At 39.7% G+C, this 13,978-nt stretch overlaps 1 protein-coding gene across 3 annotated transcripts in view; it reads right to left on the bottom strand.

Annotated features, from left to right (window-relative positions):
* Positions 1 to 13,978, bottom strand: part of tmem131 (transmembrane protein 131) — a 41,467-nt gene that overhangs the window by 27,064 nt on the left and 425 nt on the right. For all 3 annotated transcript variants that reach the window (XM_061737610.1, XM_061737612.1, XM_061737609.1), the window contains exons 2-15: positions 12,091 to 12,152; positions 11,876 to 11,916; positions 9,698 to 9,766; positions 8,672 to 8,792; positions 6,397 to 6,513; positions 6,185 to 6,307; positions 6,009 to 6,089; positions 5,749 to 5,899; positions 4,617 to 4,673; positions 4,452 to 4,513; positions 4,250 to 4,358; positions 3,757 to 3,865; positions 3,510 to 3,663; positions 2,436 to 2,606 (exon numbers count right to left, since the gene is read on the bottom strand). In XM_061737610.1, coding sequence (XP_061593594.1) covers positions 2,436 to 2,606; positions 3,510 to 3,663; positions 3,757 to 3,865; positions 4,250 to 4,358; positions 4,452 to 4,513; positions 4,617 to 4,673; positions 5,749 to 5,899; positions 6,009 to 6,089; positions 6,185 to 6,307; positions 6,397 to 6,513; positions 8,672 to 8,792; positions 9,698 to 9,766; positions 11,876 to 11,916; positions 12,091 to 12,152 — 1,427 coding nt within the window. The remainder of the gene's footprint in view (positions 1 to 2,435; positions 2,607 to 3,509; positions 3,664 to 3,756; positions 3,866 to 4,249; positions 4,359 to 4,451; positions 4,514 to 4,616; positions 4,674 to 5,748; positions 5,900 to 6,008; positions 6,090 to 6,184; positions 6,308 to 6,396; positions 6,514 to 8,671; positions 8,793 to 9,697; positions 9,767 to 11,875; positions 11,917 to 12,090; positions 12,153 to 13,978) is intronic.

Raw genomic sequence — 13,978 nt, forward strand, 5'->3', positions numbered from 1 at the left:
GTGCAAAGCGTTTCATCAATATCAATTCTTGCTCTTGATGGGACATGACAACTTTGTGAAATCCATCTGCACATTTTAGAGGCTGAAAGAGATCCTCAGTACACGAGTTAACAGAAACATCTACAGTGACAAAAATATTAGTAGTATCAGTTTTGTGTTTATTACTTTTGCTTTTAATCAGGAGGCTTAATGGGGGAAAAAAGTCTTAAAATCACAATCTATATTTTATTTTCATAAATGCGACTGTTATATCAGCACAAGAAAGACTTTCAGTCATGTTAAAATAAGAGTTTCAATTTCTTTTGAAGGAATGTTTGATTATTTTGAGGAAGAGTGGTCACGCTGCGTCTGCCTCCCGTCCCCAATATCAACTCTGTTCACGGCACAAACACACCAACAACAGTGGAACTAGTTCACAGACCTACAGTAAACTTTATACTTGAGCTGACTAAGAGACTCAAGGAAGGTATAATAGAAATGCTGATTTAATTGATTCATATAAAGTGGTAACTATATACTGACTGAGGATTTTCAGAGAAGTCCTGACTTATAACAAAAATATGTCCTGTTCCTTTGATTCTCATGGAAATCTATTCACGAATGACCAAGGATCAAAGTTTGAATTCAGAAGAAGTTGTAAACAAAAGGAAAACATTTAGTAGCAATATTTAAAAATGTTTTTAAAGAAACCCAATTTATGACTTGTAATCCTTAATAGATTAACACTGGCTTTACAGATGTGACATATGGATATCTTCATTTTTTTCCTTTTACAAAATTGGTTGAAAAAAATAAACAAAATGTAATTAGCTGTCCACCAATGATTTTATGTTGCAGTGCAGTATGGGTAAAAGTGAGTGAAGGTGGCCATAAACATGTCTTTGGACCCTAACGTATATATATATATATATATATATATATATATATATATACATATATATATATATATATATATATATATATATATAACGCTTGTTAAGCCTTGGTTTGATCCTGAGACGTGCATGAGAGGTGAAGAGGTCTCCGAAAACATTAGAGACTAAGAAGAGAATGACGTAAAGTATAAAAGTATACAGCTTTTGTGGAGCGGGTGCACAGAGGAGCTCCGCCTCCTGCCATCAGCCTTTTATGGTAAATGTGGTATAAGTTGGTGGGCTTTGACAGAGTTATGAGTTCGGTCAGTTCAAGTCAAAATAGTTCATTTGTTATAGAATTTAGGTTCAGTTTTGTTATATGTAAACTTTGTTCTTGTTTTTGAGGTTTGAAGTATAATGTTTAACAATGACTAAGGCTGGGCGATATATCGAGATTTTAATATATATCGATATATTTTCAAACGCGATATGGTACGAGACAATATCGTTTATATCGATTTAAAAAAAAATATCCATATATATATTATTATTTTCTTATGATTTTGATATAGCTTATTTTGTGACAAATTGACTTGAATGTTTTATTTGAGATTTGCACAACTGTTAACCTCAGTGGAAAAGTCTGCCTGTTACTGTCTCCATTGTATTAATTGCACAGTGTATTTTAATGTAATTGTTATGCAGGAAAGGGATATGTGTTTTATTTTATTCAAGAAGCATTTTTATTCTATATATGCAGGCAGTTTATTTTTATTTCATTTGTTTTATACATTTTGATATTGTGCAGACCTCTGTTAATAAAGGAACCTGTGTGACATTTGGCACGAGGCTTTGTATTAAACTGTTTTTTTAAGGGTTTGCCTCAGAAAAAAATGAAGCTAACATGCTATGCTATAATGCTTTGGGGGAAACCCCAATTATGGCACAGAAAAAATATCGAGAGATATATCGAGTATCGCCATTTAGCTAGAAAATATCGAGATATGACTTTTGGTCCATATCGCCCAGCCCTAACAATGACCGACCACAACAGTGTCAGAGGTGCGACTAACTTCAACAAACTGCTCTCACTTTGCTCCTGTATGACCTGGACATACATAAAAGAAATGTTGCCATAAAGATGGTCTTAACCCAGATCTACTGTACCTGCTACCAGGAGCTGCTGCTTTTGTTTCTCTTGTATGAAAGTAAAAACTTGTTCCTTCGCAGACAGAGTGAGACATAACAGTAACATGTCATAGTTCCCTTTTGCTGAAAGCAAAACTCGAGCGTTAAAGCTGACAAAAGTGTCAAAACCAAAAGCAGCAGAGCTACATGTATAAGTACATTTAAGGCAGCGGCCGCTGTATGAGGTGCAATATTATTCAACCTTAAGAGGAGTGTGGCTTATATCACGCCATCACTGGCCCCGTATACACCGAGGACGTTAAGTAACGGTGGACGCTGTACCTCAAAGTACTTTATCAGATTTTAGTGCCATATGGCACTAAAATATTAATTAAAATATTACTTATTTTTTTATCTTTTAAACACTGAAATCCTCAATAAATACAAACGTACCTCCAAGAAGCCCGTGTACGCTCGCACAGGCAGATGAAACTTGGATGCGTTTGTGATGAGCAGGATATTGCTGTCTATGTGGATGGAAGGTCGCACGGCCCTGAAGAGGAGCGAGAAGATGTAGCGGGACTCGTGTGGGAGGATGAGGATGGGCATGCTGAAGTTCTGCACCTGCAGTGGAAAAAGGCCGAAGGGACATCATTTCACTGCCTGAAGAACAGGTGCAGGCGACGCCATCGACATATAAACGTAGACGCCTCATGACATGCTGGAACGTAATCCAGCGTCGCCGCCATATTGGATGGGTCTCCTCACTCCAGGCTAAACTAACTACACTGGAGTTACAGAGTTACAGTTACAGCCAGCACACGCAAGAAGCTGCAAAACAGTTCTTTTTCAAGGGTTTTAGCTCCCCAGCCCCAGTTGCAAGCCTAACAGGCTAGTATAAGACCCTGGAATGACCTGGATTTATTTTTATAGATATATTTATTGAGGGCAATAAGAGAAAAAAAAAGATTTACAATAACAATAGAAATAAATATTTTGCCCTTTTTTAACTTTTCAAAACAATAATTAAATAAAAATAAATAATATTAATAAGAAAGAAAAAATAAATAAATACAACACACCCCTCTCCCCTTCAAATAAATTCAAATAAACAATCAAACTTGTTTCTTATTAAAATATAAAATTAATTATTATACATTTATCAATATGCCATACCATATGTCTTTGTTAAAGAGCATAATACAAAGTCTTTCAGCATAAAAGTACGTATTTTTAACATGTGACAGCGCCCTGTATCATAACTAAATCTCTGCTGTTTGTAACAAACCAAATCATGTGAAAATCGGGTAAAAATTCAGGGAGTTATGGATTATTGTAGTCGGGGATAAAACCTTCCTCAGTAGAAATAAATGCACTGGGGCCGCATTGGAGACCCATCCAAGATGGCGGCCGCACTGAACGTCAGCTCCAATAGGCAGCGTCAGTCTATGAGGCGTCTACATATATATATATATGTCTATGGGCGACGCAGCTTTAGCGTTTTAAGCTTTTTAAGCAGACACTTACATTGAACATGGTTTTGGCCTCTTCTGGCAGAGACACGTTGTGTATCCGGATTGCAAAGCTGAAGGCATTTGTGAGGAAGATGGGTCTGTCCACCGGGTCCACGGGGCTGTCCCGGATGTGGAACAACGTGGCTGTGTGGTCAAAGCCCAGGTAGCTGCCAGGAAGGAAGAAGCACGACCACGGTGAAACATCACACTTTAACCCGAACCTGTTTTCTCTTAGTTAAGATCAACAAAACGCGACTCACCCTTCCAAAACCTCTGCCTGGTACGGGATTTCAAGCTTTGAATAAGTCTTTTCTTTTGCTTTAACTGTTATTTTCCCAGAGAACTGATAAGTTCTTCTTGCTTTTGAAGCTGAAACAAAGGGGAATATTAGATTATAAAAGCAGAAATGGCTGTTGCTAGACGGCCCACAACAGGAAGCTGTCCAACAATGAATGAGAAAAGGTTGAAAAAACTCCTGCAGCGAGTACGAGATTTGAGAAAGAATCATTTAAGCTTCTCGTGTTTTTTTAATTTCCAGAAACATGTGCAGTATTTAAAGCAAAAAATTAAACAAAATATACATTAATGAAAAAAGCAGCAAGAGATCAAAACCTTCAACATGATATATTTGACCACAAGCCCAGAGGAAGCTGACATCATAGTGCAGTTTCCTTCCTAAAAGCTTGCATTCAGCACAAGTGGTGCATTTCCTACAAACACGCCATCTAAGAAAAAAAAAAAAAAAACACTCACCATCAAAACTAATACTTGCAACTTTGGTATATCTATTCTCTCCAGCTTTCAGCGTAACTGCTTTAAAGTCTATCGTGACTGCCTCGTTCGATGGCGTTGTACGTACACTCTGAAAAACACAAATGAAACATGTGACTTCTTATTGGTCAAGAGAAGAGAAGCCTTCAAGTAGAGAGTTTAAACATCTGCTGAGGATACTCACTGTAATTGGCACATCTTTTGTTCCTGAATTTAAAAGATGTAAATTCAGCAGCTTTGGACGATCTGTAAAGCCAGCAGAAGGACAGTTAGAAATGTATAACCTTTTTTTTTCCTTTTTTTTTTTTTTTAAAGATTGCAGGGCGTAGCTTTGATTAACACTGCATACCTTGTGATCTAAGTGTACCAAAGTCAAGCATCTCTGTGGAGGAGTATATACCCGGGGCTGTAAACACGGGAAATATAACAGTTACAGGACACGTAAACGCATCAGCTCTTAAAGTTAACTAAATACAACTTCAGACGAACAGCATGATATGTTATATTATTTATTTAAAAGGTAAACTAGACCAGTGTAAATCCCTGTGATGTAACAGATCCTGCAATCAGCAGCAATAACTTGGAAGCAAATGCTCTCTGTCTGACACAGTGGGTGTGTGTTACAGCAGTGGAACCCCAACCTTTTCTGAACCACGGACCGGTTTAATGTCTGACAATATTTTCACGGCCCAATCTAAAGGTGTAGCTGATAAAAACTAAATAAAATCACAAGATCGGCACTAAAAACTGTGGTATTTTCGCTATAGTAATAATAATAATAATGAATAATAATAAATAATAAAACATCATGTTCGAAAAAATAAAATGAAATAATGGAAATTGTAAATTACCTTTAGTATGAGTATTTCTATAAATGTGTTTTTATGTTTTTATGTCTCATTAACAATATTTAAAGCCAGGCTTCTATTTTATTTTATATATTAAGGAGAAGGAGAGGGTGCTTTTATTTTGAAGGCGTCTCTCCGAGACCTTGTAAACATCCGGCGCTTCGGATGTTTACAAGGTCTCGGCAGTAGAAAGTATGTCTGAAAGACTAAACTAGTGTCGGGAATGCTAAAGTGGAGCCTAACTGACACAAAAAGCACCTGCTGATAAGAATTTGATTTCTTTGCAAATGTTATGCCGTATTTATGTCCGGCTTGAGTTTGGTTGCCATGGTTACTCATGTATTGCGGTTAACGGTAGCCGAGCGACCAGCTGTGTCGGTCTGTATTTAAGTTAAATGAAACTTATATGAATGTAGAAAGACTAACTCTATTTTATTCCTTTATAGCTCTTACTGTGTGTTAACAGTGTATTTACATCTAAGGACTAAAAAAATTGTGAACCATCAGTTTGAGAGTCATCCATCATCAGTCGGGGATACAGAAATTCAGAAATTCTGTGCGGCCCGGTACCAAATGACTCACGGCCCGGGGTTGGGGACCACTGTGTTACAGCACAAAACGTTAACAGCACACCTGATGTGACCTCCACTTCAACAGGGAGGATAATGAACTGGTCCTCGTTGGGAGCGTTGGTTTTGATTCTGATGAAAGCGGTGTGGTTGTCTACATCTCTGGAGGAGAAGCTGGCTCTCATCACCCCCTTTGTCTCAAACGGAGGGATCTCCTGCAGGGGTAGGGGCGGTGGTATTGAACATCAGGACCGCCTTTTAACTGTTCATCCTCTTCTAGGTTGAGATCTGGTCCATACACTGGATTTAGAAAGTGCAACTCACCCACAACTTCCCAGCACCTCCTTGTTGGCCCGTGGGGAGTTCTAGATGCAGATCCCCCCCACTGGAGTACATCTCCACAACCTGAGCAAAGGCCAGCAAAAGCAGCACGGGTTCAGAATCAAAAGGAGAGCACATTTTCTGTCAAATAACCTGCCTGTATGTACATGCCAAATTACCTGCAGTGGCTCGCTGTATGGGTTGTGGATGTTTATGAGAGGAGAGAAACTGCTGTTTACTGGGACTCGGGCCCCGATGAAAGGCCGCAGTCTGTAGGGGTTTGGGATGCCGACCCCGAAAACCTTCAGGGCAAAAGAGTCAGACATTAATCACATCTTCCTGACACTAAAAGTTAACTTCATTAAGAAGCTAGGGCTTGTTTGGTTTGTACCTGGTATGTAAACACTCCATGATGTGACGTATTAATAAATAAAGTGTTTTCTACATTCCCAACAACACGAGCGAGAAACACCACATCAAATGACGTGTTTCCTCCTGGTGGAATTATCTGTTTAAAGAAAAAAAAAAGGAGAGATGAGATATTCCTGTACAGTTCATGTAACACTTTTCGTGATTAACCGTCATCTGTAATACACCATGAAACATTAAACTTAGAAATGCGTGGAAAAAACAGTCCAGGTTTATGTCAAAACGAGGTCAATCAAACCAGAAAAATTACTTTAAAGAAAACCTTCAAGTGTATTCAGACAAATTGGTTAAGAAAAGGAACAAGCCTTGCCTCTGCTGCAGAGGAACCGTTTGTTAGAAATTAAATCACTAGCAACACCCACATCAACAGCTCCCAGTGTTCAAGCAGCAGACGTGTCACATTAGCAGCGTTTAAGTCAGGTGTTTCTAGTGGAACTACTGCAGAGAAACTACTTCTCAAGAAGACATTCAAGACAACTGGCAGCACGCCTGGGGTGCGTCAGCCGCCTTCTCTTGGCTGATGACAACCGGGAGAGGCTCCAACTCCCCATGACCCTGAACAGGTGGAAGCGAGCATAAAGACGAGACGGACATTCAAAACAGCTCCACAACACATCCCACTTGCTTTGCACTTAGTAAGACTGCCGTTTGTTCTTCCCCCAGGCTAGCGACCAGGAACACACTCCCAGGCTTTGCATGAAGTTATGCACATCTTCTTTCTGCACATTTCCAAATTTAACAACTTTGGTGTCCTCATAAGTTTTTAATTCTTGTAAAAAATAAGTAAAATAACCCCTTTAATTGTGTGGTTGTGGATAGGACTGTGGTTTGAAGCCCATACAATCCACCACCTCTCACATGCAGAGCGCTCTACCATTTGAGTCAAATCCCATTCTGTGCAAAAATGATTGAGCACAATTTTACATGTCATGAATGAGCGTGGAGTTACGCGCTGCCACCTCACACTAAGTTAGCGAGTACGTAATGCAGAGCTTAAAACGTTTTCTCTCTGTGTGTGCATGTCCCAACACGACACAGAATCAGCCAACGTTTAGGATCACTATCACCAAAAAAAGAAATTCTAATCGCTGACAGGAAGATAATGTGAAACACTGCATGCAGGAGATACTTATACTCGATGTATGACTGAGAATAGTGGTCAATTTCACATGTTTTGAGTAAAAGGATCGTAAAATCGGCTATAAACAAATCAAGGTTGGTGAACATCCAGCTGTGCTGAGCTCCTGGTTTAGCCATCATTATGAACAATATGTCCTGTTCTCTGCACATCTCACACCCAGGGTTGGTCAAGTCTACCAGCAAGATGAGGGAATCCTCCGTCATGATGACCACCATTAACACAAAAACGCTTTCCCCGGTCACACTGCTGCTTAAAAACGACATGTCACATACCACAACAACAGACTCATAGCAGAACATTTGCATGATCAGCCAAAACAGGAATCAATAAATAAAAATCAATAACCAGAACTTAAACAGCCATGACCCTGCAAGTCTTCAACACATAAAAACGTTCACGTTCACACATTCTGATTTGTACCAAATTTTTCATTTTCCCAGCCATGCGGATAAACAGTTTGCTTCTTGGACGTCACACGTAACGTCCCTCCAGCCTCCTTTGTTATGCCGTCACTCTTGTTCCCACATCCCTGTCATGTGATGCCACACCCCCTACAGACATCTCCCCACCAAAATAAACAATATAGCTCTGATTTAGCTGGGTACACTCCCTATCTGCACACACCTTCATTCTTGTGCACGCTGTCACTGAACAACGATAGTCTCCAGCATATAAACACTAGTAGTCTACAGATGACAGTCCCCATAGTTCTGGGACGACAGTCACATGTTACAGTAGCATGTGTGATGTCTTTCTGCTGTCAGTGTGTATGTATATCTTTAGTTAGAGCAGGTTCATTTGGCTAAAAATATAAACCGGCATTAAAATACAAACTTTACTTTGTATTTTTTTATCACTTTCACTTGTTTAAACATTTTACATAAATGAAAGCAGAAATAAAGCAGAAATAAATAGATACAATAACATGCAAGGCCCGTCATAAAACCACAGAGCTAAAACAACATTTAGAGATAAATCCATAACATTGCATGTAAATGACAAGCAAGTTTCTTTTCACCTCACACCAATCACATTTCTGGGGTTCTTATTTATCAGATTTCACATGAAAACAGTAAAAATAATTAAATTTACTTACCCTATTTTGAAAAAAGGATGCGTGAAAATGTGCCGTTGTTGCTGATATTGATATCAAACTAATTTCTTCTGAGCTAGGATTATGTAAATAAACTTTCTCCATTTTTGGCATCCCAACAGGCCTGTAAAAGGGAAAGAAGAGGCTTTATAAAGAGGATATAAACAATATATAGGGACATTTAAAAGAGAAGCTCTTGAATAACTGACAATAACAAAATGAAAAAGTGTTGTAGGTTCTGTCAATTTAGTGAAAACTGTCACAGTAAAAGCAGATGGTTTGAATTGTTATTTAAAGTTTCTTTTCAGGGATCTCTTTAAAAAAAAAGAAAAGACAGACATAACCTTCCTGCGGAGAGAAGATATGACACTAATAAGTGTCCTCATCTCCACAGAGTTCAGCCAACATTCAAAGCACACCATAAACCCTCTGATTTCCGAGCTGCTGGGCAGCCTGTGGTTGGTATGAAAATGGCATGGTATGAAAATCAAGTAAGAGAGATGATTCTCTGTGCTCTGTTGCAAAGCAATCGTCTTCAATATGAAAGGACAATACAAAGACACTGTCCAAATGTCCAGGCTCTCTAAAGCACTAAGAGCTGTTAAGTGGATTGTTTATGGATGAAGTTAGTACGAGGGTGGACAGGCCAAGACAGCTGGAACTCTCCAAATGACCCCTCAATCTGCAACCTGAAGCCCAATATGAGCCATTGCACTCAGTATGAGCTAATAAAAACAGGCATAGGTGAAGGCAGGCGTTGGCACAGCAGCTCGTGTTTGTGTTGAGAGCATTGTTTACACGGCCACAAACTGCTCCAGCAATCCATTTATTGTTGACAGGCTGTTGTCTCAGAGCAAGTTTTTAGTTTATTTTATTACTGCACACGAACCAAGCACCTGTCCTCGAGTTGTTCTCTCAGCAAATGAGAGCAATGCAAGGCAAAAATAAGCTCAATATTGACAGAGAACCACAATGTCAAAAAGAAAAAGCAGACTGCACCCGTGCAAGCGAGAGAAATAGGAAACTCACTGTTCATGAAAGTCCAACATTGGAGGTTCAAATCGTATAGGTCGACAGTTCCCACGGTGTGAGGATGTGCTGCAAAAGACAGGAAGGTGTGACAGCAGCAAGAGCAGGCTGGGAAGAGCAGAATCCATATTCCTGTGCATTTCTAACACCCGGGTTACTAAATACACAAGCTTCAAAACTGCACTCCTGTTCCAGGATTTTTGTTTTGTTTTGTTTTTTTTTCAAATTAGTACATTAAAATAGCGATGGGACCACACCCATCTGCTGCTGAATCCCATTTCCGTAAGTAAAGATTACATGAAAACACACAGGCTTTAAAAAGAAAAAGGAAAACAGATGAATAAAAGTGGAAACTCTCCATTTCACTCTGAGACTACGGTGCTTCTTTGTAGAGGCATCGGCTCCTGAGCAGAGGCTTCTGCCCGCCTGGTCATCTATCTCACCGAACCTGTTAAAGAACAGGTCTACACTAACAATAGGCCAGGCTGTCCCCAAACAGGAGCAACTCCGCTTTGCTGGAGGAAATATACAACAGAAATGTGTAATGAGAGCCTCTATGCAAATCTCATGCAAAAAATATATATATCATCCGAGATGTACAGTATACGTGGCAGTTGGAAGAGCTTTGAGTCTTTTAACAGGAACTGAATTTTACATTATCATTTAACTACAGAATCATCTGTAGAGAAAATAAAAAGTTTGTATCCTCATTGTAATGAGAAATTGACTAAAATGCAAGTACTTAACACTACCCTGGAGTCACATTATTTGCCATAACTATTTACTACTCAGCCTGTTTGTTCAGGAACACATGACGGCCCCGGCACACACTCCAACCGCCTGGGTAGTTAGAGACGGGATGGATTTCCATCCCCTGAGATGCGGCGTGATCTACCAAGCACTGTTCTTTTAGGGATAATCTTTCATCTACTGCCTGTTCTCGCTTCTCCCATTAACTACAGACGAGACTTATGTGGGATAAAAGATTCAGATGGATCCTGGCTGTGAATTTTACGCCGTCTTTCACTGTGCATTTCAGAACTAATGAGCTGAATGAAAGCGTGTAATTGAAATAACTACGAGGGATCATGGAGATATTTGAGCCTATTGGTCTCCCATCTGCATACGTCTCACATCAGGTTAACTTAACGATGACAATGCATTGGAAAAAAAAAAAAAAGGTCAGATCATAATGCCCCACTGTATCATGATTGACTCCAGATTGTTTTAAAATACCATTATGACTCTTCCCAGACTGACTGGCAGCAGAAATGGCTTCTCTAATGACACACTCACATGAGCCACGTTGCAGCTGTACCCAGGTATGACCCACTCTCCCTCCCTCTTTTCAATTAGGTGTTAATATATACTGCGTAGAGTGCTTGTTACATCATATGTGCGGCACCAAGTTAAAATTCAACAAATAACCCAATTCATACATCAGGTATCAGGTTTATTTGTTTTTTCTTAGCTTTTCTGTTCAGTTGCAGCCCTCTAAAGGTTTTAGAATATTTGAACTACGCCTCTCTGTTGTTAAATGATCGTTCGTTAAATCTTCCTACGTGCCATGCACATGTTGTGTACATGCCCTTTTCTACATACACGTCCAACCAAAACACGCTAAAGCACGCCTCATTCATAGTCACTGTAGTTCAAACAGAGCTAGAAAGCAAACTATAACTTTCTCAACGCGCTTTACAGTCGGCCATGTTTGCGTGTGCAGACATGGCAGTGAGCCAATCCTGTCTGGAAACCCTCAGAGTGGGCACATGCTGTGAAACTGACATCTGAAGACCCGTAGAACACTACGCTTACAAAAATGCTGCACCATCATCGTTGTTTTCTGCTTAGTCTGTGTTGGTTGTTTTAAAGCTTGAAAAGGCGAAAAGGAAATATATTGCATGAGTGTATCTTTGCACTCTTCAGATTTGCGTTTACTTTGCAGCAGCAGATACCAAGAGCACACAATCCAGATAAAATGTGTACTTTTGTTCCACCTCCACCTCCCTACAAACATTTCAATTCTCTGCATATTTTTTTATATTGTTTATAGTACGATATTACTATTTTGGTATCCTTTTTTCCTTTTCTCTTGCTGCTGTAATGACAGAAAATTCCCCATTGTGGGACTAATGAAGGAAATCTAATCTAATCTAAACAGGAAAGGACATTTCATACCTTTGTTGATGATATAAACTAAAATCGATGTCAGACTCTGCCTGCAAAAAGAACAGAAACATGTACAAATCAATTATTAAAATGTAAAGATATTATTCAATACAGGAATGTGATGAGTTAATCTGATAAACAGATGGGCCAAATCTGTTTTATTGTGATGCAATAAACATTCATCTTTCAATGGGAATAAAAGTGATAAAAACAAAAACCCTTACCTGTAAAAGGCTGCCCTCACCAAAATGTAGAACCTCTAGGATTGTGTCTGACTGAATGAATGCTAAAAGAAAACAGAGACACTTCATGAGAATCATCATCATTTAGCTTTTAATATCAGCCAACTTTTACCATTAATAAAGCTGAAGGGATACACTAAAAACAATGAAATAGCACTTAAATGTGGTGACATTTACGTATCGCTGATTGGGTTGCTAAACCTGAAACGCTTAGGTTGATTTGCAAGACAAAGCACCTTTTAAAACGGCAGAGACTGATTTTAAAATACGACACTCAAGATTAAAGTCAGGCAGATGTGGTCACTGTAGTAACAATGAGAAACTAAACTACCACAGAATAAAAAGTTAGATAAAATAACTTTCTCCTGACGTCTCCTCCCAAATCTCTAAAAGCAAAAGTCATCCGTTCCAAGTCAGCGTATCTTCCTAAGCCACAAAGTCACATCACTTGTAAAGATAACTCCCTGTTTGCACTTTAGTCTCTTGTTTTCTCAGAGCTGGCTAGAGAAAAGCGAAAGCTCAGGCTTTAACGTCTGCGGTCACTGTACGCTGACATTTAGGTTGTAGGAGCCATTTCAACTGCCACCATGAACGAGGTGAATACAGCGCACATCTATTTCAGGCCGCCATAAAGGATGTCATAAGTCAAGTGTGAAACGGGTAGTAAATCCTTCCTAATGCAACAATCTTTAACAAGCTTTAGAGGAAAAGAAATATGATGCCTGAACTACCATAAACTCCCTGGTAGTTGAATCCTCAAGTGTAATATGCTAAAACCAACTCAGCATTCATGTTTCAACAGCAACTTCATATCTGCCAGCAGCAAAAGCCCACAGCATGTGTGTCAAGATCAGCATTTTGCTTATCATGTTCACAGTCCACCTGCTGTGGGGGGGGCCTGTGTATTTCTGTGTCCACTAAATTACTACGTTATTAATGTTTTGCTGGCTATAAAGCCCGTTTTAAACAAAAAAACAACAACCGGTCAGCAGATACATCCGTGTATATGTGAACAACAACTAAGTCTGAGAACAGATGATAGTTGAACTTGAGGTTTTCAGAGGCAAGTCAATGTGAAACTGAATCCATTCTGCACTCACTAACAACTAAATTACATCTGTCAGCAGCTATACAAGTATAGGCATATTGAATACCCCCAACATTAATATCCTGATACCTTCAACTAGGCCAAAATAGGCATTAAACAATGACAGACTACTGTTTGGTCCAGTGCAACTGTGAGTCTCACTGCCCAAGTGAGAAAGAAAGTCTCTATTTTTAATCACATATCAATTGTACTGACACAGACTCATGTGAATATGTAGACACAGTTTAACCAGGAGATCAGGCCCTGACCCAGGTTTAACTACTGGTAAAAGCCAAATAACCCACGCTAGTGCCCTTTTTGATCCAGCTGTGAATGGCAGAGTGTGTTTAGTGAAGTCTTAGTAAACAAAGACACGTTTGAGCTGCTGTCCAGCTGACCCGGGCCTGGCCCTGACATGACAGCGGCCGCAGGGCGACGACAAGCGGCTGTCACTCGACCTGTGACCCCGGCAAACTCCCAACTAACTACCAACTAACAACCCCAGCACACATTCAGATGAACCCCGGCGTCCTGGTCCAGCTCACTTCCTCCATGAGCCGGTATGAGGAAACAACACAGCCCGGCCCAGCATTATGTCACCAATCACATTTATCTCCATTCCGGTGCGTTTAGACATTACTAACAACTACTGTTTCCCACATTGGTGAGGGGAAGTGTTACCCTGACTTAGCCATGCAGGGAAGAGGCGATAACAAGCCATAAAGTGAGCTCACTGACACGGTACCGGCCGTTACACATGAACATTCACGGCTATGTGGGTGG

Source organism: Cololabis saira, chromosome 13 (assembly GCF_033807715.1).
Source record: "Cololabis saira isolate AMF1-May2022 chromosome 13, fColSai1.1, whole genome shotgun sequence".
Taxonomy (NCBI): domain Eukaryota; kingdom Metazoa; phylum Chordata; class Actinopteri; order Beloniformes; family Belonidae; genus Cololabis; species Cololabis saira.